This window comes from Microcaecilia unicolor, chromosome 9, assembly GCF_901765095.1.
Source record: "Microcaecilia unicolor chromosome 9, aMicUni1.1, whole genome shotgun sequence".
Lineage (NCBI taxonomy): Eukaryota > Metazoa > Chordata > Amphibia > Gymnophiona > Siphonopidae > Microcaecilia > Microcaecilia unicolor.
Genome location: NC_044039.1, coordinates 109,614,999 through 109,641,703, shown reverse-complemented (window position 1 = coordinate 109,641,703; position 26,705 = coordinate 109,614,999). Strand labels below are relative to the sequence as shown.

The following is a 26,705-nucleotide window of genomic DNA, read 5'->3' as shown; positions in this document are numbered from 1 at the left end:
ACTTGAAGAAAAGGGACAGGGAAGGGGAAGCAGTAGGCAGGAAGGAAGGAAGGTGTGCACTCAGAATTCTGCCTACGGGTTGGACAGCTTCATGAAAGCAGTGATCAGTGCACTGGCAGAGAAGCTCTGATGAGTGAGAAATAGGGCTCAAAGTATGTAAGAGTGAGAAAGCTTTCAAATTAGTATGACACACTCTTAATGTGTGAGACTTGGCATCTCTGAAATCCCATCTTACATTATTTATTGTATGCACTTTAAAGAGGATTTCACAGCACTATTAAAATGTGTAGAATTGCTGCATCTGTTTCTTCTACTGTCAAACTGGTACCTCTTTAGGTGGCTCAGACAGAAGACTGTCATGTCAAGCAGTTTGCTGAACTTTGCTTTCCTTCATGGTCTTACATACAATGTTGAACAAGTTATGTAAAAATACAGTGAAGAACACATTAAAATCACTAAAAACTTTTCTTTTTAACAAGATTTACCATAATGATCAACAATAGGAACTCTTAACACATCACCAATTACTTGATAATCTGTTTTCTGATATGTTTTTTTGAATTGATTATATCCATTATGTTACACCTGTTCTTTATGTAACCAATTATCTACTCTTGATTGACGCTTGCTATGATGTATTACTGTAAGCCACATTGAGTCTGCAAATACGTGGGAAAATGTGGGATACAAATGCAACAAATAAATAATTTACTTACGTGAAAGTGAAAAAAAGTTATTGCCTAATATAATACTTTTAAAGTAAAAGGTGTTGCAACTACAATGAATGCATGCTGTTATCCAGAAAGAAGAGATAAGAGTTTTCAGTTTTGGCACAGTATAAGTCATCACAAGAACAAAATATCAGAAAACCAAATATTTATTTTTATTATTGTGACATATAAAACCTCTTGTCCCTGAAACATGCTCAAAAACAGAAAAAATCAATTTGTGTATCTAAAATGTAAACCTCTCCATGAAAAAATCTCTCCTAATTGCACCCTTCTCCTTCATCGCTAACTCCAGACTCCGTTCCTTTTGTCTTGCCGCACCTTATGCCTGGAATGGGCTTCCTGAGTCGTTACCACTAGCTCCATCGCTGGCCGCCTTCAAATCCCTGCTAAAGGCCTACCTGTTTGATGCTGCTTTTGACTCCTAACTTGTCATTTGCTCGTCTTCCTATCTTCAATAGTCCCTTTCCCTATGTGTCCTTCTGTCTGTCTTACCCTTATACTTATTGGTCCTGTCTGTCTGTCCTGATTTAGATTGTAAGCTCTTTTGAGCAGGGACTGTCTTTTCTTCATGTTCATTTGTGAAGCACTGCGTACGACTGGTAGCGCTATAGAAATGATTTGTAGTAGTGAAGATGTGATTCACATCTGGTACCCCATGAAAGGAGAATTTAATTGTACTTCCAATTTTAATATATTCCATCTTAATAACACTTTGAATGGGCTGTCAGCATTGCTGCGCAGCTTAATAATGGGGGGGGGGGGGGGGGGAGGGAAGAAACAGAGTTTATTACTGCAGCTTCTAGTAACTACAATAATTTGTAGTGCAATTAGTGATTTTCAATTTTATTTCATGATATAGGGGAAGCTTTCAAATAAATTAAAAAGCTGTCAATTAACCGTTTGCTATTGTTTTTATATAGAAATATCTTTATTGTTGTCATAAGCAAAAATAAAGGCATATAGCGCAGCACTGAAATCCACAACACAGCATTGCAATAACAAAGCAAGCTGTGGAACACTGACAAATATGTTTTAAATATAATCCAACCCCTCACCCCACCCTTCACAGACCCCTCGAAAACTCCCCCATCCTCCTCCTAACAGAAAAAAATACAAAACCTAGGAGGTTTAATAAAACAATATAAACCTCACACGTTTGCTATTGTTTTGAACTGACCAATATGGCGGCAAACTCCACTCACTGCTTTCAAGCGCTCAGATAATGGGCCAGATAGGCTCATGCCGTCTTCACTCTTCAGTCCCTCTAGTGTTGCGTCATCGGATGGCGTATGACTTGCCCCGGAAGTAGTCGAGCGGCTTGCTGGGGGTGAGAGGTCGCGTTTCCGCATGCTGTGAGTTTGCTTGCTTAGTTCTTGTCTGCCTGCAGTTGAATATAATGTCGCGAGGTTCGAGTGCTGGCTTTGATCGACACATTACCATCTTCTCTCCGGAGGGCCGGCTGTACCAAGTAGGTGAGTGTGAGCTGCAACCGGAGGGGACGAGAGTTGTTTCGGGTCCGGTAGTAGGAAGTGCCCTGTCATTGTGTAACGCTAGTGCCCGGAGCGCGGCCTTCCCCCCACAGTGCCCCAGCCTGTTGCCTTTTGTTTATTAATTATGCTGACATGAGGCGTGAAGATGGGGCCGCACCTACATCCTAGAGACCCCCCCAAATAGTGGTTGGGGTGTCTGCTTCTCTGAAACTTGCTTGGTTTCGGTTCTTCAACACCAGGAGATCCCCCACTGATGGCCTGGCGAAAGTGAAAGTCATTAGGAAGTTTAGTTCTGAAGCTATCTGTTGCAGTCCAGTGTGTTAGTACCTTTGTATAATAACTTCAATGTTTTAGTATACAGTATGTGAAAGCTTGTGTTTTTACTATAGTGCTGTACAGATACATAGAAGGAAATAGTTACTGCTTGGTGGAGTTTAAAATGTAGCAGCTATACAAAGACATAATTAAGTTGGGCATGTTTGTAGTAGTGAAAGTTTTAAGACCCTGGGAGGTACAGCAATATAGAAGTGATTCTGTACTGCCTACTTCTACAGAATGTATTGTGATCTGATAGAGGCCTTGTCTGTGATTTACACAACTAACAGACGTGCAGGCAAATCATTTCAGAAGGGGGAAGTGCAATTAGAATCAAGATAGTAATATTTGATTGCCTAGTATATTTTATTTATGTGATAGGATGGATGAATCTGAAAAAAAAAACAACAAATATACATTCCAAGTTTATTTCTTCAATGTAATATGAGAAAATGTTAATAATTAAAAAAAAAAAAAAACAACCCAAAACATAGTAACACAGTGAATGAGGGCATATAAAGACCCACAGCATTCATCCACAAGGCGGCTAGAGCTGGACAACAGTGTTGCAAACTGACATTTTGCTCACTATTAACCTTGAGTTGTCCCCCCCCCCCTCCAGCAATATAAAATATACATGTTCTTTGTCCTTGCTATTTTCTGGTCATAGACTGCAGAAATCTGCCTGACACTGGCCTTACTTTCCAACTGCTAGAGTTGATGTTGATGTTGAAGTCCACTCCAGCTCATCCAGATCTGGCTTCCATAATAATCAGGACACAGACCATAGAGGTCTGCCCAGCACTGACCTTCCTTACCAACTACTAGAGTTACCGTCTAATTACTTCAGAGTGGTTTGATGCCATCCTCTTTCCATATAGGGATCCTTTGTGTTTTATCCCAGACATTTTGTAATTCCTTCATAGTTCTGTTCATACCATCTCCACAGTAGAATATTCCATCCGTTCATCAATCTCTCTCTGAAAAAGTATTTTCTGCTGTTACTCGTAAGTCTACCACCCTTGCAACCTCAATTCCCCATCTCTGGAAAAGATTTACCTTCCAAATACTTAAATGTCTGTGTCATATCTCCCATATCCCTCCTTTCCTCTGGGTATTTATATTGAGTTCAACATCAAGTCTCTTCTCTTATGTCTTTTGGCATAAACCACATACCATTTTTGTCATTTTTCGCTGGACTTCAGTTCTTTTTTATGTCTTTAACTAGATACAGCCTCCAAAACTGAACACTGTACTCCAAGTGGGGCCTCACCAATGACATCTACAGGGGCATTAACCCCTACTTTTGCTGCTTGTACCTCTATTTATTTATTTGTTGCATTTGTATCTTACATTTTCCCACCTATTTGCAGGCTCAATGTGGCTTACATAGTACTGTGATGGCGATCACCAATTCCGGTATGAGAAATACAGAGTGGTATTCCGTTAAAGTTCATAAGTGGCAGAGTAAATTAGGTAGTCAAGGAGAAAGAGTTAAGTTTTGTCCAGTTCTGGTATAAGTTTCATTGTGTTGCAGGGTTCAGGTGTTTAGGTTGGATCGTTATGGTATGCCTTTTTGAACAAATTGTTTTTATGTTTAAACGTTTTTTATTATGGAATTTACACATTGCAATACAAGTAATGCAGGAGGCTAAACAATGCTTCTCAGGAAGTCATGTATAATCAAACCTCTGATACATCTGTGACCATCTCCATAAACTTTTTAATATAACATCTCTCTCTCCCTCCCCTCCCTCTCAACCCAATCCCTCCCCCTTGCGCCATGAACCAAAGTATAGAACAATAACATATAAAATCAATAGTAAACATTCTCTTGCCTCTTCCATCTCAAGTCCCCCCCCCCCCCCCCCGACTGACTGTCATACTGACATATTGTACTTCTAACCCAATGGTCAGATTCCTCTCTCTATCATTTAGGCATTGATCCTCCCTTCTTCCTCTCTCTCCTCCCCTCCAGTAATAATCATCAGCTGCCGGAGAATAGAGTGTGCTTTATAGGAATTATAACCCCTATTTTCGACCTCCAGTCTAATTTGAACCATTGCATTGAAACTATTTATAACCATTTTAGAGTTCTCCAGAGTTGTCGAAATTGTCTTGGCAACAAACAGACCAGACATCCACGTGTTCAACAAGTGACCTCAAAGTCCCTTCTCTCTCTCCCCACCCTCTCCCCCCCCCCCCCCCCCCAATCACTGCTCCTCAATACCATATCATGTCTTGCTCCCAACCCCTTATCCTTCCCCTAAAGTGTTCCTTCCCTTCCCCAAACCATTCACCCCACATTCATCCTAAATCATTCAATACCTGACTACGCGCTGTAGACGAGACTTCCCCTAAATAGGCTCCCCAGACTCTAATAAAAAGTTGTCGTCTTTTCGCTGTGTGACGGGCACCATGTGCCTCCCATAGCATAAGTTTTGAACAAATTGTTTTTTAATGATTTCCAGAAGTTTGTTAGGTTGTGCATTGTTTTCATGATGATTGGAGTGGAGGAGTGGCCTAGTGGTTAGGGTGGTGGACTTTGGTCTTGAGGAACTGAGTTCGATTCCCACTTCAGGCACAGGCAGCTCCTTGTGAATCTGGGCAAGTCATTTAACCCTCCATTGCCCCATGTAAGCCGCATTGAGCCTGCCATGAGTGGGGAAAGTGCGGGGTACAAATGTAACAAAAAAAAAATAATGATTGGTAGTTCATTCCATAGTTGCGTGCTTATGTAGGAGTTGCAGGATGCATACGTTGATTTATATTTTAGTCCTTTGCAGCTTAGGTAGTGGAGATTTAGGTATGTGTATGCTGACCTTTTTGTGTTTCTGGTTGGTAAGTCTATTAGGTCTGCCATGTAGTCTGGGGCCTCGCCGTGAATAATTTTATGAACCAGGGTGCAGATTTTGAACGCAATTCGTTCTTTGATTGGGAGCCAATGCAGTTTTTCTCGTAAGGGTTTGGCGCTTTTGTATCTCGTTTTTCCAAATACGAGTCTGGCTGCCGTGTTTTGGGCAGTTTGGAGTTTCTTAATGATTTGTTCTTTGCATCCGGCATAGATTGCATTGCAGAGACTAGGTGACTTAGCACCATTGATTGTACCAGACTGTGGAATATTTCCCTCAGGAAGAAAGGTACCGGAAGATTGGAGGGTGGCCAATGTAATGCCGATTTTTAAAAAAGGTTCCAGGGGAGATCCGGGAAATTATAGACCGGTGAGTCTGACGTTGGTGCTGGGGAAAATGGTAGAGGCTATTATTAAAAACAAAATTACAGAGCACATCCAAGGACATGGATTACTGAGACCAAGTCAGCACGGCTTTAGTGTGGGGAAATCTTGCCTGACCAATTTACTTCAATTCTTTGAAGGAGTAAACAAACATGTGGACAAAGGGGAGCCGGTTGATATTGTGTATCTGGATTTTCAAAAGGCGTTTGATAAGGTACCTCATGAAAGGCTACAGAGGAAATTGGAGGGTTATGGGATAGGAGGAAATGTCCTATTGTGGATTAAAAACTGGTTGAAGGATAGGAAACAGAGAGTGGGGTTAAATGGGCAGTATTCACAATGGAGAAGGGTAGTTAGTGGGGTTCCTCAGGGGTCTGTGCTAGGACCGCTGCTTTTTAATATGTTTATAAATGATTTAGAGATGGGAGTAACCAGCAAGATAATTAAATTTGCTGATGACACAAAGTTATTCAAAGTCGTTAACTCGCGAGAGGATTGTGAAAAATTACAGAAGGACCTTACGAGACTGGGAGACTGGGCGGCTAAATGGCAGATGACGTTTAATGTTAGCAAGTGCAAGGTGATGCATGTAGGAAAAAAAGAACCTGAATTATAGCTACGTCATGCAAGGTTCCACATTAGGAGTTACAAACCAAGAAAGGGATCTTGGTGTCGTCGTTGATAATACACTAAACCTTCTGCTCAGTATGGAGAACAGGTGTGAGGATGTTATAGTGCAGTTGTATCGCTCCATGGTGCGACCACACCTTGAGTATTGTGTTCAATTCTGGTCGCCGCATCTCAAGAAAGATATAGTAAAACTGGAAACGTTGCAGCGAAGGGCGACAAAAATGATAGCGGGGATGGGACGACTTCCCCGCTTTTCTTCACAGGGAAGAAAGACTAAGGAGGCTAGGGCTTTTCAGCTTGGAGAAGAGACGGCTGAGGGGAGACATGATAGAGGTATATAAAATAATGAGTGGAGTGGAACAGGTGAACTAGGACTAGGGGGCATGCGATGAAACTACAGTGTAGTAAATTTAAAACAAATAGGAGAAAAATTTTCTTCACCCATCGTGTAATTAAACTCTGGAATTCATTGCCGGAGTCCTGGTCCTACCTCTTGCCAGTTTGAGGGTGAATTCTGCAGAAAAGTGGATTTCTACCATGTATATTTGTTTACCCAGCACACTCTTCCACCCGAGTCTTGCCTGTTTCTTGATATTCTCATTATATGAAAAGTTCTTCATAGTCATGTAATGGGGTATAAATAAGAGATGCTACTGAAAGAAAAGCATAGTGAAAGATTCAGCGCAGTATGGTTCTACCAGATACAGATCATGTCAGTTAAATCTAATTGACTAGCAAATCAGATGGTGCACATCACGGGCTATAGTTTATTTGGATGTTTGCAAATCAAATTTTGATACCATCCTGCATTGAAAGTTCATAAATAAATTGAGCAGCCAGGGGGTAGGTGCCAACGTAGTAGAGTGGATTAGAAATTGGTTTCATGTGGTAGATGATACGGTGATGCAGAATGGAAGAGAGTTAGGGATTGAGCTTGGGAGAAAGAGAGGAGCTAGAAGGGGGAAGCGGAAAGGAAGCATAGTGTTTGTGCTACAGCTGATACTGGATGTAATGTTTACAGACAGAGTATTGAAGGTCAGCAAATCAAGTAATAGAATGAGATTGGCTTTATCCATTTGTGAAAAGCTTTTGAAAGCATGCTTCCTTCATCGGAACATTGTTGACTGAGCTCTGATGGTGATGCCCACGTATATAGATAGACCTGTGTTTTTCTTTTGTATTCCAGCAACAACATCTCAATGAAGTGCCTAAAAGCTAATCATAAATGAATTTAGTATATTTAATAGGTACCAGTTTGTTGACCTTTATTTCTGTGTATTGAAGTGAACTTGCACTGCTACCTCACTTTGTTTTTCTTTTGTTACACATAGTCACTCATGTTTGATTTACTGTAAAGTACAAAATCATTTATTTTTAAAGAGGAGGCTTAATCTGCTTTGGCAATGGCCATAATGTAATTGTGTCCCTAGCTAGGGTTGGGTGTCATCTTGGCCAGAAAGGAATTATTCTTGGTTGATAGTTCAGACTCTGCTCCAAAAGGTCAATAATCCAGTGTATGAAGTGCAGAAATCCAGAAACAGGCACTTACTACATAGGGATTAGAATTATTGCCCTTGATTGTCAATATAATTGTAGTTGTGTACCCTTATACTTCTTGTTTGATACTTTTCTAAAGCAGGGATTCTCAAATCTGGTTCTTGAGGTCTGGAACCCTATCATTTTTCTCAATTTTTACAATGGATGTACATGAGGTATATCTGCATAAATTCAAGCATTGCATTCAGTTAGATCTCTCACACATTCATTGTGGAAAAACTGGTTTGTGGCTTTCCAGGACCACATTGAGGAACTGCTGCTCAAAATATTGTAGGATACCCTTTTATTTCACTAATTGTTATTGAATTCTTTATTTCCATGGATAATATGCTATGTTCCTGGGCCCAAGACAAGTCAGATTGTCATTGTTTATAAACCATAATATCTGTGTCTGTAGCCCAAGGCCTATTAAATCCTGGGAGGCCTGATATTTTATCCCCCTGACTTTTTCATCCTGTTTCCAAAAGAGGAACTTGCTTCCATCTGCTGCTCATCTTGCAGTGAATTTGAGCAGCATGGTGCAGAAACTCTGTGAGACTTAAGCCAGCATGTGAGTTCATTTTCTATACTGCTCAAACTCGTTGAGAGCCATATAATACTTACAACAATAGAGGCCCTGTTACAGTAGCCACATCCTTAGAAGAAAAAAAGGGGTAGCTAGATGGAGTCTGGAGCAGCTTCAGTAGGGCTAGCTGGAAAGAATAGCTAGAGGGTGGCCAGCTAGTTGGAGTGATGGTTGATTGGTGGCTGGTAGAGGATGGTTTTAGTCTTTCAGAGAAGACAAGAGGAAGACTGAGAAGGACAAGGTATGGGGGGAGGGGCTACTGCTGTGCACTTCTGCCAACACTTGGGTCTAATTTACTTTCTTTTCTTTTAGACAGAATAGAAAACTAGCCTTGGTAAATTAGATCCAATAGAAGATGTGGCAGACTTCAAAGGAGGATCTCTTCCTCTTTCAACTTTGAGGACATTGAGGGTTGGGAGATCAGCTGCTGCCTCCTAGATTCAAAGGAAATTTGTCAAGGCCTGGCCTATTCTACTTAGGGGCTCTTTTGCTAAAGTGCAGTAAGTTTTTGCACTTACCATGCTTTAACGAGAAAAGGGCTATGGGGTAACTGTGTGTGGAGGGGGAGGGAGGTGCCATGCATGTTGCAGTTAATGCACAGAAAAGCTCTTTACCACACAGATTATTTGCAGTTAGCGCATGGTATGTACTGTGCGCTAACTTCAATGTGCAGTGTATACCCATCCTTCAGCCATAACCCACCTAGTCCTTGCCCTAAAATAGCTCACGGTTTCTACACTCATGCCTTAATAGTTAATATGAGCCCAGCTGTGACCTTCCCCACCTGCTTTCTCCTCCAAATTGTATCGCCCGCCCTCAACTCCCCGACATACCTTCCATTCCGTTCCCGACACAGCCGCCCTGCGTTTAAAGCTGTTATTTTAAGTCGCAGCAGCAGCTCGAGTCCAGTCTTTCCCTTCCCGTTCAGTGTCCCGCCTTCCTCTGATGAGTTATTTCCTGTTTCCGCGAGGGCGGGACATTGAGTGGGAAGGGAAAGGCTGAAGGCGAGCAGCCGCTGCGACTTTAAAATAACAGGTTTTAAATGCAGGGCGGCTGCGGCAAGAACGGAATGTGGGCTGTCGGGGAGCTGAGGACAGGCAGGTGGGACTGGGTTACATCTCGAACTGGGGGGCTGAAAGGGGAGGCTGGGGCAAGTCACCGGACATGGATGGGAGGGGAGCACAGGGCAGGGGCAAAGGAGAATCGTTGGGCGTGGATGGGTGGGGGTGAGGGGAGGGCAGAGGAGAATGGCCAGACATGGATGTGGGGGTGAGGGGAGAGAGGAGAAATCACTGGGCATGGAGGGGAGGACAGGGGCAGAGGACAATTGCTGGACATGGATGGGAGGGCAGGGGAGAGAGGAGAATTGCTAGATATGTAAGGATGGAGGGGCCAGGGAAGAGATGAGATTTGCTAGATATGGATGGAGGGGAGGGAGGAGAATTGCTGAACATGGATGGATGAATGGGGGGGAGAGTTGCTGGGCAGGGATGGATGGAGGGGAGGGAAGACGGGAAGGATATGCACATGGAACATGGATGGAGGGGAGGGAAGAGAGGAGAAATCTGGACATGGATGGAGGGGAGGGAAGACAGAGGAAGTAAATGGGGAGGGGGAACTGCTGAATTTAAGGACTGGATCGGAACGCTTTGAGGGCAGATGCTGCAACTGGAGGAAGGATAGGGACATGGTGCCACATATGGTAGAACGCATACGGACACAGGAGGATGGTGGACATGGTGAGTGCAAAAATATCAAATGGAAAGGAGACACCATAAAAAAAAGAAGACACCGGGACCAAAGCGAATATAGAAAAACTAAATGCTCAGACAACAAAGGTAGAAAAACATATTTTCTTCAGAATTTATTGGAATATGTCAGCTTTTGGAAATGTGCATCTGTGATATTTTGCATGTAAGTTTCAATTTTTCTAATATTGCATGCCGATTCTAATTTCTTGAGGTAACTTTCCAGTTCAATATTTTGCCTTCATATCTTTTGATTTCTAGTTCCTTTTGTCATATCTGTTGTCATGTGTTTTTCATGTGTGATCAAGGTGCAGTATTCTGCTAGCGTGTACTATTTGCAGCCCTTTTGGTTTTGTTTTTTTCACTAGGTACTGTATTGGTGTTTTAGAGCCTGGTGTAATTACAGTGCTGCCTTTCCACGCATAAGATTGTAGCTCGTCCTGTCCTTGGAATTAGTGCTGTTATGGTTTGGTAAGGTTCTGAGTGTGTTTTTGCACAAGTTTGTGTATAGTATTTTGCAGTGGAGAGATTGTGTGTTGGCCATACTAAGGTGACATCAACACTTCAAATTAATTTTAGTTTGTTTGTCGTAACATCAGACATGGTTTTATAATATTTTGGAGGATCTGATGTTGAATTGTTAAAGGTATTAATTGTGACTATTTTACTTTTATTTATTTTTTTTTCTGTGTGTTGTCATACAATTATGGATGTAAACCCTGCCCCCTTTAGCCTCCCCAAACAGTTGGGCCACCGACCGCCTATGACAAAACCCAATGCCTGGTTCTTGCATTACCACACTGCAAGGACACCATGTCATCATCAGATCTAGATGGAATGAAGTTACCAATAATGGATCACCTAAAATTCCTAGGAATTATCCTGCATCATGAACTGAACTTCGAAAAACAGCGAAAGTCACGAAATGCATGTTCCACATGATGTGGAAACTAAAATGGATAAAAAACTTTTCCCACAACCACCTTCTGCATGCTATGCTAGTCTAGTCCATGGTACTGATCCACATGGACAATTGCAATGGAGTATACGCAGGATGCAAGAACTGAGAACACTGCCACAAGACTCATTTATGGCAAACCCTCATTTGTCAGAGCTCACCCACTGATGAAAGAACTCCAATGGCTTCCAATTAAAGCACGGATAGTCTTCAAATTATGTACCCTAATTCACAAAATAACATATGGACTGTCACCCGACTACACGACAGATCTAATCAACCTCCCCACACGGAACTCGATATTGAAATCTCGCAACTATTTTTTCACCCCCCCCCCCCCCCCATAGTGCTAGTGCATCAAATACAAATCACACATGCCACAGACTTTATCTTCTTAGGCACACAACTCTGGAACTCGCTACCAAAAGACTAAAAAAGCATAACCAACTATGCCAGATTTCAAAAAACACCTTAAATCCTTCTTCAAGAAATACTTACCTAAAGAATCCACCTAAACAAACAATAAGACAGATTATCACAAAACCTGTCAAATGCTACCATGCCTACACTCCCAACCCAAATGGAAATCCACCCCTCTAACACCACAACAAAACTTCCCCATATCCTAAAAGAACAACTTGCTAAACTCCTCACAGCTAAATGTTGTCATCTATTCTCACACAGATTCTGAATTCTTAAATTTTGACATGTATCTGCGCTTCTACTTCAAATCCATATTGACTCATTCTCACAGCTAAAGGTTATCATCTATTCTCATTATAGATTCTGAACTCTTAAGCTGTTTTGACACATATCTGCTCTTCTAATATATTTGTATCTGCTTTCTTGCTGTAAGCCACATTGAAACAACTTGATTATTGTATAATGTGGGTTATAAATGACTGACTAAAGCGAGATCATAAGACTTCTTTTTTTTATTTAATTCTCCGCTGTAGTCATCTAATCCTGTTGACTTAAGCAATTTTAATTATCATATAGATTTTGTATTTCCGGCCCAGAAATAGGTTCATTTAACTTTTTAACCTCTTCAATCAGATAAACCGGGCAGTCTGACACTTGACAAATAAGCATCTAAATGTTCCATCAGTTCATTGGAATTCTGAGCTGTAGAGAGTCTCATAAAAACCTAAAAATGCTCTCTCAATCTCCCCCTGTTGAGTAAGTAACTTCCCATCCTTATTCCTCGGTGCTAGAACGGATTTAGTCATATTGATTAACATTTTATTATGCTTGTTCCCGAATCTAAACTTATAATAAAACAATTCCTAATTTTTGTTTTCATGTATCAAGTCATTCAATGCCAATTGTGCCCTATGGAAATTATTCAGATTGCTCTGTTGGAAAAGATTGGTGAACTAATTTAAGTTTGCATACGGTCTCATCCAAAGGTAAAATAGAAGCTGCCAATTGTTTTTTTTTTTCGGCTACTGTATGCTGTAAAGTCCCTTCTTAGAACAGATTTCACAACCTACCAAATCAAAAAGGCAGACTCTGTAGGCCGTGATCTTTATCATAATAGGATATGTCAGGACTTAATTACACAACTAAGTCGGCATTTATGCGCCAACAATTAGGTGTGACTTCTGGCATCATCTCAGTGGCTGGTGTAAACATCTGTGACTAAATGTTAGTTACACACATAACTGTTGGTATTCTCTAACCTTAGTGTGTAAGTGCTGGGAGGCCCCTAACCCCTTTGCAGTTTGCGCACACAGTTATAGAATACTGGCTAAGTGCAAATTAGTACCAATTAGAGCCAATTAACTTACTATCAACAATTGGTGGTTAGTGCCAATTACCAACTAATTTGTTAACTTACACATGTAACTAGGTATTCTTTAGTCTGCATGCGCAATTTTGCATGCTAAGTCTAAAATTGTGTGCACAAGATTATAGAATGAGAGGTTAAATATGCACATGTGAACACACACAGTCTTAAAGTCTTGTTTTAAGTTATTAGGATGTATATACTGCCTTTCTGAAGAAATTCGCCCAAGTTGGTGTACAGCAAGTATAACCTGGACGTAGGCAGTGAATAACTGCAACAGTAAAATATTCAAATAATATTTTATTAAGAATTTATAGCCCATGCTATCTACCATTCTAGATGGGTTACAACCATTATAGCATAGTATGCTACTTATAATGTCAACATAACCCAAACATTAAAACGCCTTAAGAGCAAAGGAGACAAGTGGAGTTGGTACATATAGAGGGGCATAATCGAACAGGGCGCCCACGTTTTCCTGAGGATGTCCTCGCAGGACGTCCTGGCGAAGGGGTGGGGAAACCCGTATTATCGAAACAAGATGGGTGGCCATCTTTCGTTTCGATAATACAGTTGGGGACGCCCAAATCTCAACATATAGGTCGACCTTAGAGATGGTCGTCCCCGGTTTTCTGCGATAATTGTAACCGAGGACGCCCATCTCAGAAACGACCAAATCCAAGCCCTTTGGTCATGGGAGGAGCCAGCATTTGTAGTGCACTGGTCCCCCTGACATGCCAGGACACCAAGTGGGCACCCTAGGGGGCACTGCAGTGGACTTCAGAAATTGCTCCCAGGTGCATAGCTCCCTTACCTTGTGTGCCGAGTCCCCCAAAACCCACTACCCACAACTGTACAACAGTACCATAGCCCTAAGGGGTGAAAGGGAATGGAAATGGGACTTAATAGGTTTTTGTAACTACATTCAAGGCGGTTTACATATATTCAGGTACTTATTTTGTACCAGGGGCAATGGAGGGGTAAGTTTCCCAAAGTCACAAGGAGCTGCAGTGGGAATCGAACTCAGTTCCCCAGGATCAAAGTCCACTGCACTAACCACTAGGCTAGGGGCACCTACATGTGGGTACAGTGGTTTCTGGTGGGTTTTGAAGGGCTCACATTTACCACCACAAGTGTAACAGATAGGGGAGGATGGGCCTGGGTCCACCTGCCTGAAGTGCACTGCTACCACTAAAACTACTCCAGGGACCTGCATACTGCTGTCAGGGAGCTGGGTATGACATTTGAGGATGGCAGTTTTTTTTTTTTTTTAAGGGTGGAAGGGGGTTAGTGACCACTGAGGGAGGTCATCCCCGATTCCCTCCAGTGGTCATCTGGTCAGTTCGGGCCCTACTGAACCTCACCTGTGTGGGCTATGCCTCTTCCAAGATGGCTGCCGCCGCCTCCTCCTCTTTGCCAGTATCCAAGATGGCTCCCGCTGTTCCTTCCTATGGGCTGACTGCTCTGTGTGTCAAGCCTCTGTTTGGTTGCAAGGTGATTGCTGCAGCTGTGGCTCTGGTGTTGAAGGGCTTTATTAATCACTTGGAGACTACAGTCCTGGCCTTTGCATCTCATCTAAAGGTCCTGGTGTATAGAGTGTTTGCTCTGTGTGAGTTTCTATGTTAGACTAGCTAGCTTAGGCACCGTCTGGCTTGTAGCCTGTGTATAGCTTTGCTAGTGCTCTGTGTTTGTTTAGACTAGTTAGCTTAGGCACAGTCTGGCTTGTAGCCTGTGTATAGCTTTGCTAGTTCTCTGTGTTTGTTCCTGGTGTAGACTAGCCAGCTTAGGCACCGTCTGGCTTGTAGCCTGTGCTTAGCTCTGCTAGTTCTCTGTGTTTGCTCCTGGTGTAGACTAGCCAGCTTAGGCACCGTCTGGCTTGTAGCCTGTGCTTAGCTCTGCTAGTTCTCTGTGTTTGCTCCTGGTGTAGACTAGCCATCTTAGGCACCGTCTGGCTTGTAGCCTGTGCATAGCTCTGCTAGTTCTCTGTGTTTGTTCCTAGTGTAGACTAGCCAGCTTAGGCACCGTCTGGCTTATTAGCCTGTGCATAGCTCTGCTAGTTCTCTGTGTTTGTTCCTAGTGTAGACTAGCCAGCTTAGGCACCGTCTGGCTTATTAGCCTGTCCATAGCTCTGCTAGTTCCCTGTGTTTGTTCCTAATACTTGACTAGCCAGCTTAGGCACCGTGTGGCTTGTAGCCTGTGTAAAGCTTTGCTAGTGTTCTGTGTTTGTTTCCAGTGCATGACTTGTTAGCTTGGGCACAGCTTAGTTGTTAGCTGGTGTATAGCCTTTACAAGTCTCCTGAGTTTGCTTTGTGTATGACTGGTTTGCCTGGGTATAGCGTTCCTATTAGCCAGGGTACAGTTTACTAGTCATTGTGTTGAAACCTGCCGACTGCCAGAACCCGGACAGTCCCTGCCTGTCTGCCTTGCCTTCGCCTAGGTGCCAGGGGGCACTCCTGGATCTTCACTCCTGCTGTTCCTGCTTGCAAGTTCCAGTTCCGGGTTTTCCTGTAAGCCCTACCGGCTGCCAGAACCTGAGGGCTCAACCCTCGGGGAAAGGCGGTCAAGTGTAGGTGAAGCCTAGGTCCAGGGTGTTCCAGTCCAGCGGGTTTCACTCCTGTATGTTCCAGTCCAGTGGGGCCACTCCAGTGTGTCCAGTCCAGCGGGCCCCACTCCAGTGCGCACCCGTCTGGTGCGTTCCAGTTCCGAGTGTTCCGGTGTAGAGCTCCAGTCCGGGGCTCCGGTCCAGTCTTGTTTCATCTCTACCTGGAAGGTGATCTTGCCTGCCACTGCCGCTCCACGGTAGTGGCCTATGGACTCACAAACCCCGTGCTCCCGGGGAAGAAGCCTGAAAGTATGCCAAGGTCCTCGAGAGCGCGGCAAGCGCGAGAGACGCGACACCAGTCCTGCCTTCGCTATGCTTCCAACATGCCCCCAGGAACTTTGGTCGTCTCCTCGACAGAAAGCAGTTGAAGGTGCCCAAAATCGGCTTTCGATTATGCCGATTTGGGCGACCCTGGGAGAAAGATGCCCATCTCCCGATTTGTGTCGAAAGATGGGGCGCCTTTCTCTTTCGAAAATGAGCCCAATAGACAGATAAGATAGAGAGTAAGGGTGACTTTGTTTCAAAATTACCCATGTAATCCGAAAAGGTGTAGGTAACTGATCTCATCTAGAGTAATGTAATGGATCACTTATTCATTAAGAGGTCCTTTTATTAAACTGCGTTAGGAAATGGGCTTAGTGCATTTTAACAAGGGACTTTTCCACACGCTAACCGATTTCTAACATGGCAGTATTTAAGGCATTTTTCAATTATTGTTTTTCAGGTCATGTGCTAACGTTCGCATTAGCACACGTTACCTAAAAAGTTAACATGCAAGCTCTTACTGCCTCCTATTTAGGAGGTGCTAGGTGCTCCTGTATTAACTCCGCGTTATTCAGATGGTGCGCGCTAATGCAAATGCTCTAGTTGGATAATGCTTCCTAAAAAGATTACAAAAAAAATCATGCACAATATGCACGAGCTGACAGGCAAATCACCACAAATCGCTTTAGCATTTTGCAGTAAGCCTTTTTTCCCCACATTGAGTGGGCATTGGTGCTTAACGTGGTTTAGTAAAAGGACCTCTAATTTCCTTAAATGTGTAATGAACTGCTTTTTTATCATTCTAGGTTGGGCTGTACCAAATATTCATATTTGATTCAATTCGGCCCCTAATACATTTATTCGTATTCAGCCGAATAGTGATTTAAATTTGAATATGAATAATCCGGGGCTCTACTGTGCTAGATCCTACTGAAATAAACACTCAATCTTTCACATTGGTCCTTTTATTATTATGTTAAAACTCAATGCCCATTATTCATATTCTGCCAAATAGTAAAATATACTTGACACGGTTCCCCACAGGAGGCTCTTGAATAAACTTGACAGGCTGAAGATAGGACCCAACGTGGTGAACTGGATTAGAACTGGTTGACAGACAGACGCCAGAGGGTGGTGGTTAATGGCATTCGTTCGGATGAGGGAAAGGTGAGCAGTGGAGTGCCTCGGGGATCGGTGCTGGGGCCGATCCTGTTCAATATATTTGCGAGTGACATTGCTGAAGGGTTAGAAGGTAAAGTTTACCTTTTTGCGGATGATACTAAGATTTGTAACAGAGTGGACACCCGGGAGGGAATGGAAAACATGAAAAAGGATTTGCAGAAGCTAGAAGAATGGTCTAATGTTTGGCAATTAAAATTCAATGCGAAGAAATGCAAAGTGATGCACTTAGGGAGTAGAAATCCACGGGAGACGTATGTGTTAGGTGGTGAGAGCCTGATATGTACAGACGGGGAGAGGGATCTTGGGGTGATAGTATCTGAGGATCTGAAGGCGACGAAACAGTGTGACAAGGCGGTGGCCGTAGCTAGAAGGTTGCTAGGCTGTATAGAGAGAGGTGTGACCAGCAGAAGAAAGGAGGTGTTGATGCCCCTGTATAAGTCATTGGTGAGGCCCCACCTGGAGTATTGTGTTCAGTTTTGGAGGCCGTATCTTGCTAAGGATGTAAAAAGAATTGAAGCAGTGCAAAGAAAAGCTACAAAAATGGTATGGGATTTGCGTTACATGACATATGAGGAGAGACTTGCTGACCTGAACATGTATACCCTGGAGGAAAGGAGAAACAGGGTTGATATGATACAGATTTTCAAATATTTGAAAGATATTAATTCGCAAACAAACCTTTTCTGTAGATGGGAAGGCGGTAGAACTAGAGGACGTGACATGAGATTGAAGGGGGGCAGACTCAAGAAAAATGTTAGGAAGTATTTTTTCACGGAGAGAGTGGTGGTTACTTGGAATGCCCTCCCGCGGGAGGTGGTGGAGATGAAAACGGTAACGGAATTCAAAAATGCGTGGGATAAACATAAAGGAATCCTGTTCAGAAGGAATGGATCCTGAGAAGCTTAGCGGAGATTGGGTGGCAGAGCCGGTGGTGGGAGGCGGGGGCTAGTGCTGGGCAGACTTCTACGGTCTGTGCCCTGAAAATGGCAGATACAAATCAAATTCAGATATACACATAAAGTAGCACATATGAGTTTATCTTGTTGGGCAGACTGGATGGACCGTGCAGCAGGTCTTTCTCTGCCGTCATCTACTACGTTACTATTTGGTTCAGCTCTAATTCTAGGTACCTTTAGCTCTTTTTTTTTTTTTTTAGTTCTGTTCAGAGAGAGAAATGAGGTCATTTGGAAAGGAAGGTGAAAGTTCACTGTTAACATTTCTTAAATCTGGATGCAGCCTATGGAAATTCCTTTCTCATTTATTTCTAATCTGTAGAATGCCCTCAGCTATGTTGAAATATTGTGTCCAGGGCAAAACCACATGGAGGTGTTCTAGTAGGTGTAATATTGAAATGTTTCAGACGGGCTGTTTACTGATCTGCATTTAGGTTTAGCAGTTATTGCAGGTGAACTGCACAACATCTAAGACACTTTAACGGAAGGCATGTCAGTAATGTGGGCAAAGCTCTGTACTGCATGTTAGTGGGAGGCTGCTAACGTGGAACACAGCTACACCTCTGGATAACTGCACCATCTTATTGGCTGCTTTAGCAGTTACCGTATTTTTCGGACTATAAGACGCACCGGACCATAAGACGCATCTAGGTTTTAGAGGAGGGAAATAGGAAAAAAAAATTGCTTTTTCCCTCCTCTAAAACCTAGGTGCTCCGGTGAGTCTTGTCCGAATCCCTCCCTCCAAGTTCGGGATCGCCCTCAGGGTTACCTCCTCCCCCCTCCCTGTCACCACCTCCCTGGTGGTCTAGTGACGTTGGGGCAGGAAAGAGCCCCCTCTTTCCTGCCCAGCGTGCTGCTGTCCATCCTCCTGTATGCATTGCTGCCTGACGGTTTTGGCGAGATTCAAAATGGCCGCCGAGACTTCAATTCTCGGCGGCCATTTTGAATCTCGCCGTCAGGCTGCATACAGGAGGATGGAGAGCAGCGCGCTGGGCAGGAAAGAGGGGGCTCTTTCCTGCCCCGACGTCACTAGACCACAGGGAAGATCGCGTGAGTAAGGGGAGAAGTGACAGGGCCGGGGGAAGGGCGATCCCGAACTCAGAGGGAGGGAGGGAGGGCGGGCGGCCTGCCAGCCAGCCAAATCTCTACCTTCGGACTATAAGACGCACCCCCCATTTTCCTTCCAAATTTTGGGGGAAAAAAGTGTGTCTTATAGTCCGAAAAATATGGTAATGTGTGGTAGCAACCACTTGTGCATTAATTCAGCGGTTCCCAAACTGTGCACCATGGCACTACCCAAGCTGCTACTAGTGCTTCTCTAGATGAATAGCAGCAGAGGCAAAACAAGCTATAGCCACAGCGGGGTCAGACTCTCCATACACGCGGCTGATAGTCTTGCCCCCTTGGACGTCACTTCCTGTTCTGAGGCACAGCCGACAGTCTGAATGAAGAGTCCTGCCTTTTGGTGGCTGTAGCTTGCTTTGCTGCTGCTGGTGTAGAGAGGCAGCAGGGATAACTATGTGTAGGGGAAAGGGGGGACAGAGAGGAGGCAAACACTGGATTGGGGAGAGAAACAGAGAGGGGTTTAGGCTGGATGGAAATGGAGAGAGTATAGAAGCTGGGTGGAAGGGATAGAGGGGGCAGAGGCTGGATGAAAGTGGGGAGAGAAGGAAGGCATGCGTGGGAATGCAGGCATCTGTAGCTGAAGCATACCACTGATTTGATCACTGTGCAAGCAGCATGGATCTCGGGCCTCAGGCAGTGGACCTGTTCAGCTGGTGGGGCTTGGGCATCCCTGCCAGCATAGATAGAGCTCAACACTGTTGGGGGAGGGGATGAGTCCTGAGAGGATATGTGTAGCCTAGGGGCGCCGTGACCCAAGAAAGTTTGTGAATATTGTATTTAATTAGATCTGCCTCACCTGTTTGGGCAGCGGAAGCCAGGGGCTCTATCTACTATCCTGGATAGAACTGCATATCCCCTCTAGATCCTTATTTACCTCAACCTGGTATCTGCTCATGACAGTGTTACTCAGTCAAGGCAGTATAGACCCTTGTAATTAGAAAGGAACCCAGTATTTAGTAGATAAAGAAGTATAGTTTATTAACATTGATATCTCACCCAAAGACAGTACAAGCAGTTCAGGCAGTCATATGATAGAACAGCATCTCCCGCCACGTCTGTCTCCAGCCTTCTCTCTTCTCTTCTCTTCTCTCGTCTTGTCTGATTTAATACCCCTCAGACTGGTCCTTATATATCATTTTGGCTTCATTGGTTCCAATGGACCCCAGTCTTTCTCACCAGGCCTCTTGGCCCTTATCAGTTGATAAGGATGACTTCACAAGTTCTCAAGCTCTAACTATAAACAAGGTATGTTCAGAGCGCATCTGTGAGATGATCTCACAGGTCATTTTGCTCTCTTTCACTCCCCCCTCCCTTTACTTGCAGCTAACCCTCTACTATCTTTCATTTTAATCAAAAACATCTTGGCTCATGACTTCTTGCAGGTGCCAGTCTCAGGATTGTGGAGAAGAGCAAATGCCCCCTCCCTTGCCAGCTCAGCACTTGCTACAGTGAAATATAACTGTGTCAAAGGTGATCTCTGATTTTTACAAGCCTAGCTCTCTGGGAACTCATTTCAGCTTGAGCTGCAGTGAAATATATTTTGTATCAGAGATGATTTTTGGATTTCAAGAGGCCTAGCTCTTAGCCTGGGCCATTGGCCTGTATTTTACTGAGAGCAAGAGCTAGCATATTTCTTCAATATCATATTAATTTATTTATTTAAAAATTTATTGTCTACTTTATCTAAAATTCTAAGCAGGTTTTAACCTATATTCATAGTAAATAATTACATGAACAATTAAAATCCATAAAATAAACAATGAAATACACTTAAAATGTTGCAAATAATATATATATATATATATATATATATATATATATATATATATATATATAAATGCAAACATTTGCCTTTATGTACCTCGTATAGTAGATTGATTACAATACTATTTTTATTTATTTGGATTTTGCTCGCACCTTTTCAGAAGTAGCTCAAGGTGAGTTACATTCAGGTACACTGGGTATTTCCCTGTCCCTATAGGGCTCACAATCTAAGTTTGTACCTGAGACAATGGAGGATTAAGTGACTTGTCCAAGGTCACAAGGAGCAGCAGTGGGATTTGAGCCGGCCACCTCTGGATGGCAAGAACAGTTCTTTGCTCACTCCTCCACTCCACTATACAAACTAGAGGCCGAGTAAACCCAGGATTTTTGGTTTCTGCCAAAACTGAATCTGCGACTGAAATTGGCCACTCAGTTTTGGCAGAAACTGCAGCCATAAAAGAAACTACCCTTCCCCACCCCACCATTCCATTCCATCCCACCCAACCACTAGTCTCCTACCTATGCTGGTTCCAATCACAAAATGGTTGCCAGGACCTCTCAAGGCAGTATTGCGACATTTACTGTTGGAAGTCTTGGCAGCTACTGTGTTGGAGCAGCAGCATGAGGCAGGAACAAGTAGGGTTTGTTCCTCTCTCTCACCCCCCCCCCCCCTCCTCAAAGAGGCCACTAGACCACCAATGCTTCCTAAGGTAGGCCCAGGTGGAGAAGGGAAGGGAGTTAGTTTCATGTTTTGGTTGGACCCTGAACCCAGATGTTGGTCTGGTTTCAGTGCCAAACTGAAATTTGGTTAGCCTCTAATACAAGCTGATCCTTCATCTGGACTTTGGCTTAGTGTGAGAACGCTGGTCTAAGTAAAAACACTTTGAGTTGCTTCTGAAAGGTGACTAACATTTGGCAGGAATCTCAGCTCTACTGGTTGATGTTTCATAATACTGGTGCGGCAGCTGAAAATACTCAGCTAGACATGCATAATTGTTCGTTCGTGCATGTAACAAATGCTAGTTTTCCAATCTTAATGATTGGGACAGACGATACAGTTTAAGAAGTTCCGGAGACACTGGAACTTCACTGTTAAGAACTAGTGGAAGAATCTTGAATTTTATGTGCCATATAACCGATAACCAGTGTAATGAGTTTACAATAGGTGTAATATGTTCATATTGACTGGCTCGCATCAATATTCTAGCAACTGCGTCCTGTCACCTGTAGTAACCTCCAATGCAGCATCTGGTAGACATAATAGTAATCCATTACAATAGTCCAAGTACAATAAGTCCATTAATTGTAGTATTGTATGAAAATTGACATTCAAAAAAATGTTTGTGATCTCGATAGATAATTAAAAAAAAAACCAACCCCATTCACTATGGCTTTAAGATCCCTTTTCTTAGTCAAACTAGGATCCAACATTTGTTCAGTAGAAACAGATGGTATTGTCATCAATTAAAAATTGAGTAGGGAATTGATTAACTGCACAGAATGGGAACAAATTATTTTTAAGCAGGACCCTTACCCCTCCCCCCTGTTTACTAAGCCGTTCTAGGTCCGACACAACCCATTCACTTTGAATGGGCCATGTTGGCACTTCCGCGCGTCAGCACAGCTTAGTAAATGGTGGTGGTGATGGTGGGGTTAATCTTTATTCCTGTGTTTCCTTTTGTAAGGGAATTATCTTTTTCTTCTGAGTAAGTATCTTTCCATAGCATGGTGACTCTGCTTTTGATCAGCAGATATATCTTCCTAGGTAAGAAATGCCTGGTGTTTTTTTACACCAGTATTGAAGAATGTGGCCTTCAAACAACTAATTAAGGGATCCTTTTACTAAGCCGTGATAGGCACTAACGCATGCCAGAAAGCATTGCCATGGAATGCATTGAGGTATCCTGAGGTGGTGTGCCAATCTGTGTATGCTAAAAAATGGTTTGTATTTTTAAGCATGGGAGGCATGTCTATAGGCAAAGAGTAGGCTGCCCTGCGCTAATTGGGTAGCATGAGCACCTTGCTGCACACTGCCTAATTAGCGCAGGAGCCCTTACCACCTAGTAAATAGGTGGCGGTAAGGGAAATTTGCACGTGGCCTTTACAGAACAAAACAGATGTGGTTGCAGCGTACAGTAAGCCCATGTGGTACAAACAGCCACTTTTTAGTGCCGCTTAGTAAAAGGGCCCGTAAGTCTATGAAAACAATTTGAGGATTCTCATGGTTTTTCTGCTATTTTATTTCATACTACTGTGGAACTATATTCTATTTGAGGAAATGGCATGGTTGGCACAAGTTCTAATACCTAGTTCCTGGGAGAGAAATGATTGTAGACCTGGGAGATTCTAATAAAGCCACTGCTTCCTTAACTGTCTTCATAGTGGTTGTGGTTTTGTGTCTTGCAGAATATGCCTTTAAGGCAATCAACCAAGGTGGCCTTACATCGGTAGCTGTTCGTGGAAAAGACTGCGCTGTAGTTGTCACACAGAAAAAAGTGCCTGTAAGTAAAATGCAATGAGAGCCTTTCATTACTCTTACATAGACATGTCCTAACTTTGTTCTGGTTTGTTATTCAGTTAGCTGTTTGAATATGACCACTGAACAGCTAAACTCCAGCTCTGCCCACAGATCGCCTCAGGACTATCTGGATAGTGCTGTGGTAATCAGAGGGAATACTTAGGGGCACTGGTCTGCTTAGCACCACTGAATTTCTTTGTTTGCCAGCAGTTATCTGGTTAGTAGCACCTTTAGATATTGGCCCTGTAGATTTTAGTCTCGCCCATGCCACACCCAAACCACGCCTGCAATCAGCAACTTTTTTATGAAAGGCGGCCGCCTTCATACTGTTCCAAACTTTTTGACATTCTAATTATCAACTCCTTGGTTGTCTGAACCTCTTACCAGTTTTTCCCATCATCACACAGCCTGTGTTCTTGACATATAGTTTCCTAAAGGAAGTTGTCTTCTGTTATACTGAATTCTTTGCAATGGAAGTTGCTTTGAGTACTGCATTTTATGTTATACAGTTCAAAGATCTTAGCAATAGGACAGCCAAAGTAGTTCACTAACATATTATAGAATGCTTTCCATTTAATTGTTGTGGTTATGACCTTGCTTGCTTAGTTTTATTGGAAGCTACACATGTACACAAAATAAAAATGTATTTACAAAGCATATAGCCCACATTATCTACAGATCTAAGCAGAGTACAAATAACAAAATCACTAAATTATAAAACACACAGTTTACGTAAAATAACGTATCGTGTGACTGCCTTCATAAAAGGACAACAATTCGTATTGGTGAACTGACTCTCTGTTTATGAAAAGGAAAATGATGTTTTTCAATCCACTGTGGTATGGGTGGTTTCTATCATGTCTTATGTCTACATGACATTTAGTTGTAAAATCTGCGACGTTTCCCTATTTTAGAGATAACTGTTGAATGCAGGTTCATGTTTATTCTTTATTAGACCACTGAAAATGAGAATGCACATTTGACCCAGATTTTTCCAGCATGTTTTTTTTAATTGCCTTCTATAGGACAAGCTGTTGGATTCCAATACAGTTACTCATTTATTCAGAATAACGGAAAATATCGGCTGTGTAATGACAGGAATGACAGGTAACTGACTCTTTGCTAAATAAACTGTTTATCTGCTGTTGCATTGTGGATATTGGAGGTCCTTCTTGTTGGTGGTACCACTTGTCAGTCGTGACTGGAGGTGACATTTGGGTTTGTTTGATTCGGACCTTACTGCTGAGGCTTATGTGGCCAGTGTGACAAAGCATTCATTTTTTAAGTTATATCTGCTGACAGGCTGTATTTAGGCCTTGGCCTTTTAGGAACCATTATTCTGGCCTTACTTTGTCTGAGTAAAAATGATGTAGTGCACCTTAGGAGGAACTGTGTGAGAAAGTGACATACAAGCTGCAGTTAGTGAAGAACTTTCTGGCCATTGTTTTTGGAACATGTCCTTTCTTTGTTGATGGTTTTATACTGACTTTCCATTGAGAGAGCTTCAGTCATTAACCTAGAAAACATTGAAAAGTGAGTAGGCCAAAATATTTGATGCACCTTTTTGTCCTTACTTTATTTTATTCAGTTTAATTACTTTAAATATATATACTATGATAGCATATAAAAATACATGGGCTTCAGACAACATGCAGGAATAACAGTGCTTTCTTAGCGTCATCTCCATTGTTCTGAACCAGTAGGTGTTATCCCTTCCTACCAGCAGGTGGAGGTAGAGAAGGTTGAATATTGCCAGTGACATCCAGAAGGCTGGATGCTCTCTGACTTCAGAAAATAAGCTTACTAAGATCCATGACTATAAGTTTTTATTGAATAAGAAGAGGAGAGAGTATTACTCTGAGAGTTGGGAATGGTAAAACCAGATACTAAGGAATTATTGTTTTTAATTGTCCAATTAAGTAATATAAATCAGTTAGTAAACACCCTGGATTTTATTTCTCCATCTGCTTATGACTTGGCTACTTATTTATTTTCAAGCTAAGATTCAGACAGCTAGGAATTGGCTTAATTTGCTTAATTTTGGTTGTTTTTCACCGCTTTCTTTTTGTTCCAGTTGATAGATTTTGGCTGCAATTTGATGAGATGCAATTATTGAATGTGGAATAACAGTTTAGAAAATATGCTAAATCCGTTTGTTGTATGGACCTTTGTCCCCCATATTTAATTAATTTAGTTGACTTCTCCAACTTTGTTTGTGGCTCTTACTGAATGGCTTAATTTTTATTTAACTTCTGAAAAATTTCCCCTCGTTGGAGATGATTATAGTTCTTGCATCCATACCTAAAAACTTGAAGTTGAGCCTAGCTGATATGCGTAACTATCGCACGATTACTTCTATTCCTTTATTTGTCAAGATTATGGAGGGTTATGCCACTGAACAATTGCATTGCTATCTTCAAATATTTGACATTTTGCAGTCTTCTTAGGCTTTAGGAAAAATTATAGCACTGTAAAGAATTATTTTTCAAAGGTCAATGCGCCATTGCTGTTCAATTTGATCTTAGTGCTTTTGATTTTGAATTGATGATTCAAATTCTGGACTATTTTGGCACCCAAGGTCCAGTTTTGTCATGGTTTAATTTTTTTTTTTTTTTTACAAATCATCACTATACTGTAAAGAAGAATTATTTATTTATTTTTTCCCCTGAAAGATAGAGTCCTTTAAGCGGTGCTCCCCACGTCCACCTCCCTTTTCAATTTACTAATACAGTCTTTGGGTATTACCAAGGGTAAGACACAAAACATTTTGTATATGCAGATGACATCACTGTGATTTTTACAGGTTTCTCAACTGTGGTCTGTTACGTTATCTCATGTTAGAACCTGTTTATGCGATAGGTAACTGGATTGCATTTCATAGGCTCAAATAAGGGCAAAACCAAGTTTTTGTGGTTGGGTTCTAAAACAGATTCAAAATATGTTGAGTTCATATCTTTAGATGGCAATCAGTTCTCTCTCGATCTTCATTCAAAAATTTGCGGGGGTGGTGGAGATGGACCATTTATTGTCCATGCATTATTTTACCCAATAGATTGGGTATGATAGTGACACTCTTCTGAAGTTCTGCCTAGGAAGTCATTGGCCCGGGGTTCTGTGTGTGCTCTGTGCTTCCTTTTTGGTGCTTCAAAAAAATAAAAAAGAAATCCATTTTGTGATTGGCAGCCATATGGTTCTCATGATACGGCTATGTCCTGGTACATGCAAGGTAGCGAGTGCCACTCTGTTATTTTGCTCACTTGATTATCATTGCAGCTGCAA

The 26,705-nt window shown here is 42.5% G+C and overlaps 1 protein-coding gene across 2 annotated transcripts in view; it reads left to right on the top strand.

The window, feature by feature from the left end:
* Positions 1-2,027: 2,027 nt before the first annotated feature.
* PSMA6 (proteasome subunit alpha 6) overlaps positions 2,028-26,705 on the top strand; it is a 37,734-nt gene continuing 13,056 nt past the window's right edge. The window contains exons 1-3 of one of the 2 annotated variants that reach the window (XM_030213738.1): positions 2,028-2,203; positions 23,315-23,409; positions 24,452-24,533. In XM_030213738.1, coding sequence (XP_030069598.1) covers positions 2,128-2,203; positions 23,315-23,409; positions 24,452-24,533 — 253 coding nt within the window. In that variant the 5' untranslated portion in view covers positions 2,028-2,127. The remainder of the gene's footprint in view (positions 2,204-23,314; positions 23,410-24,451; positions 24,534-26,705) is intronic. The other variant, XM_030213739.1, reaches the window with a different exon arrangement.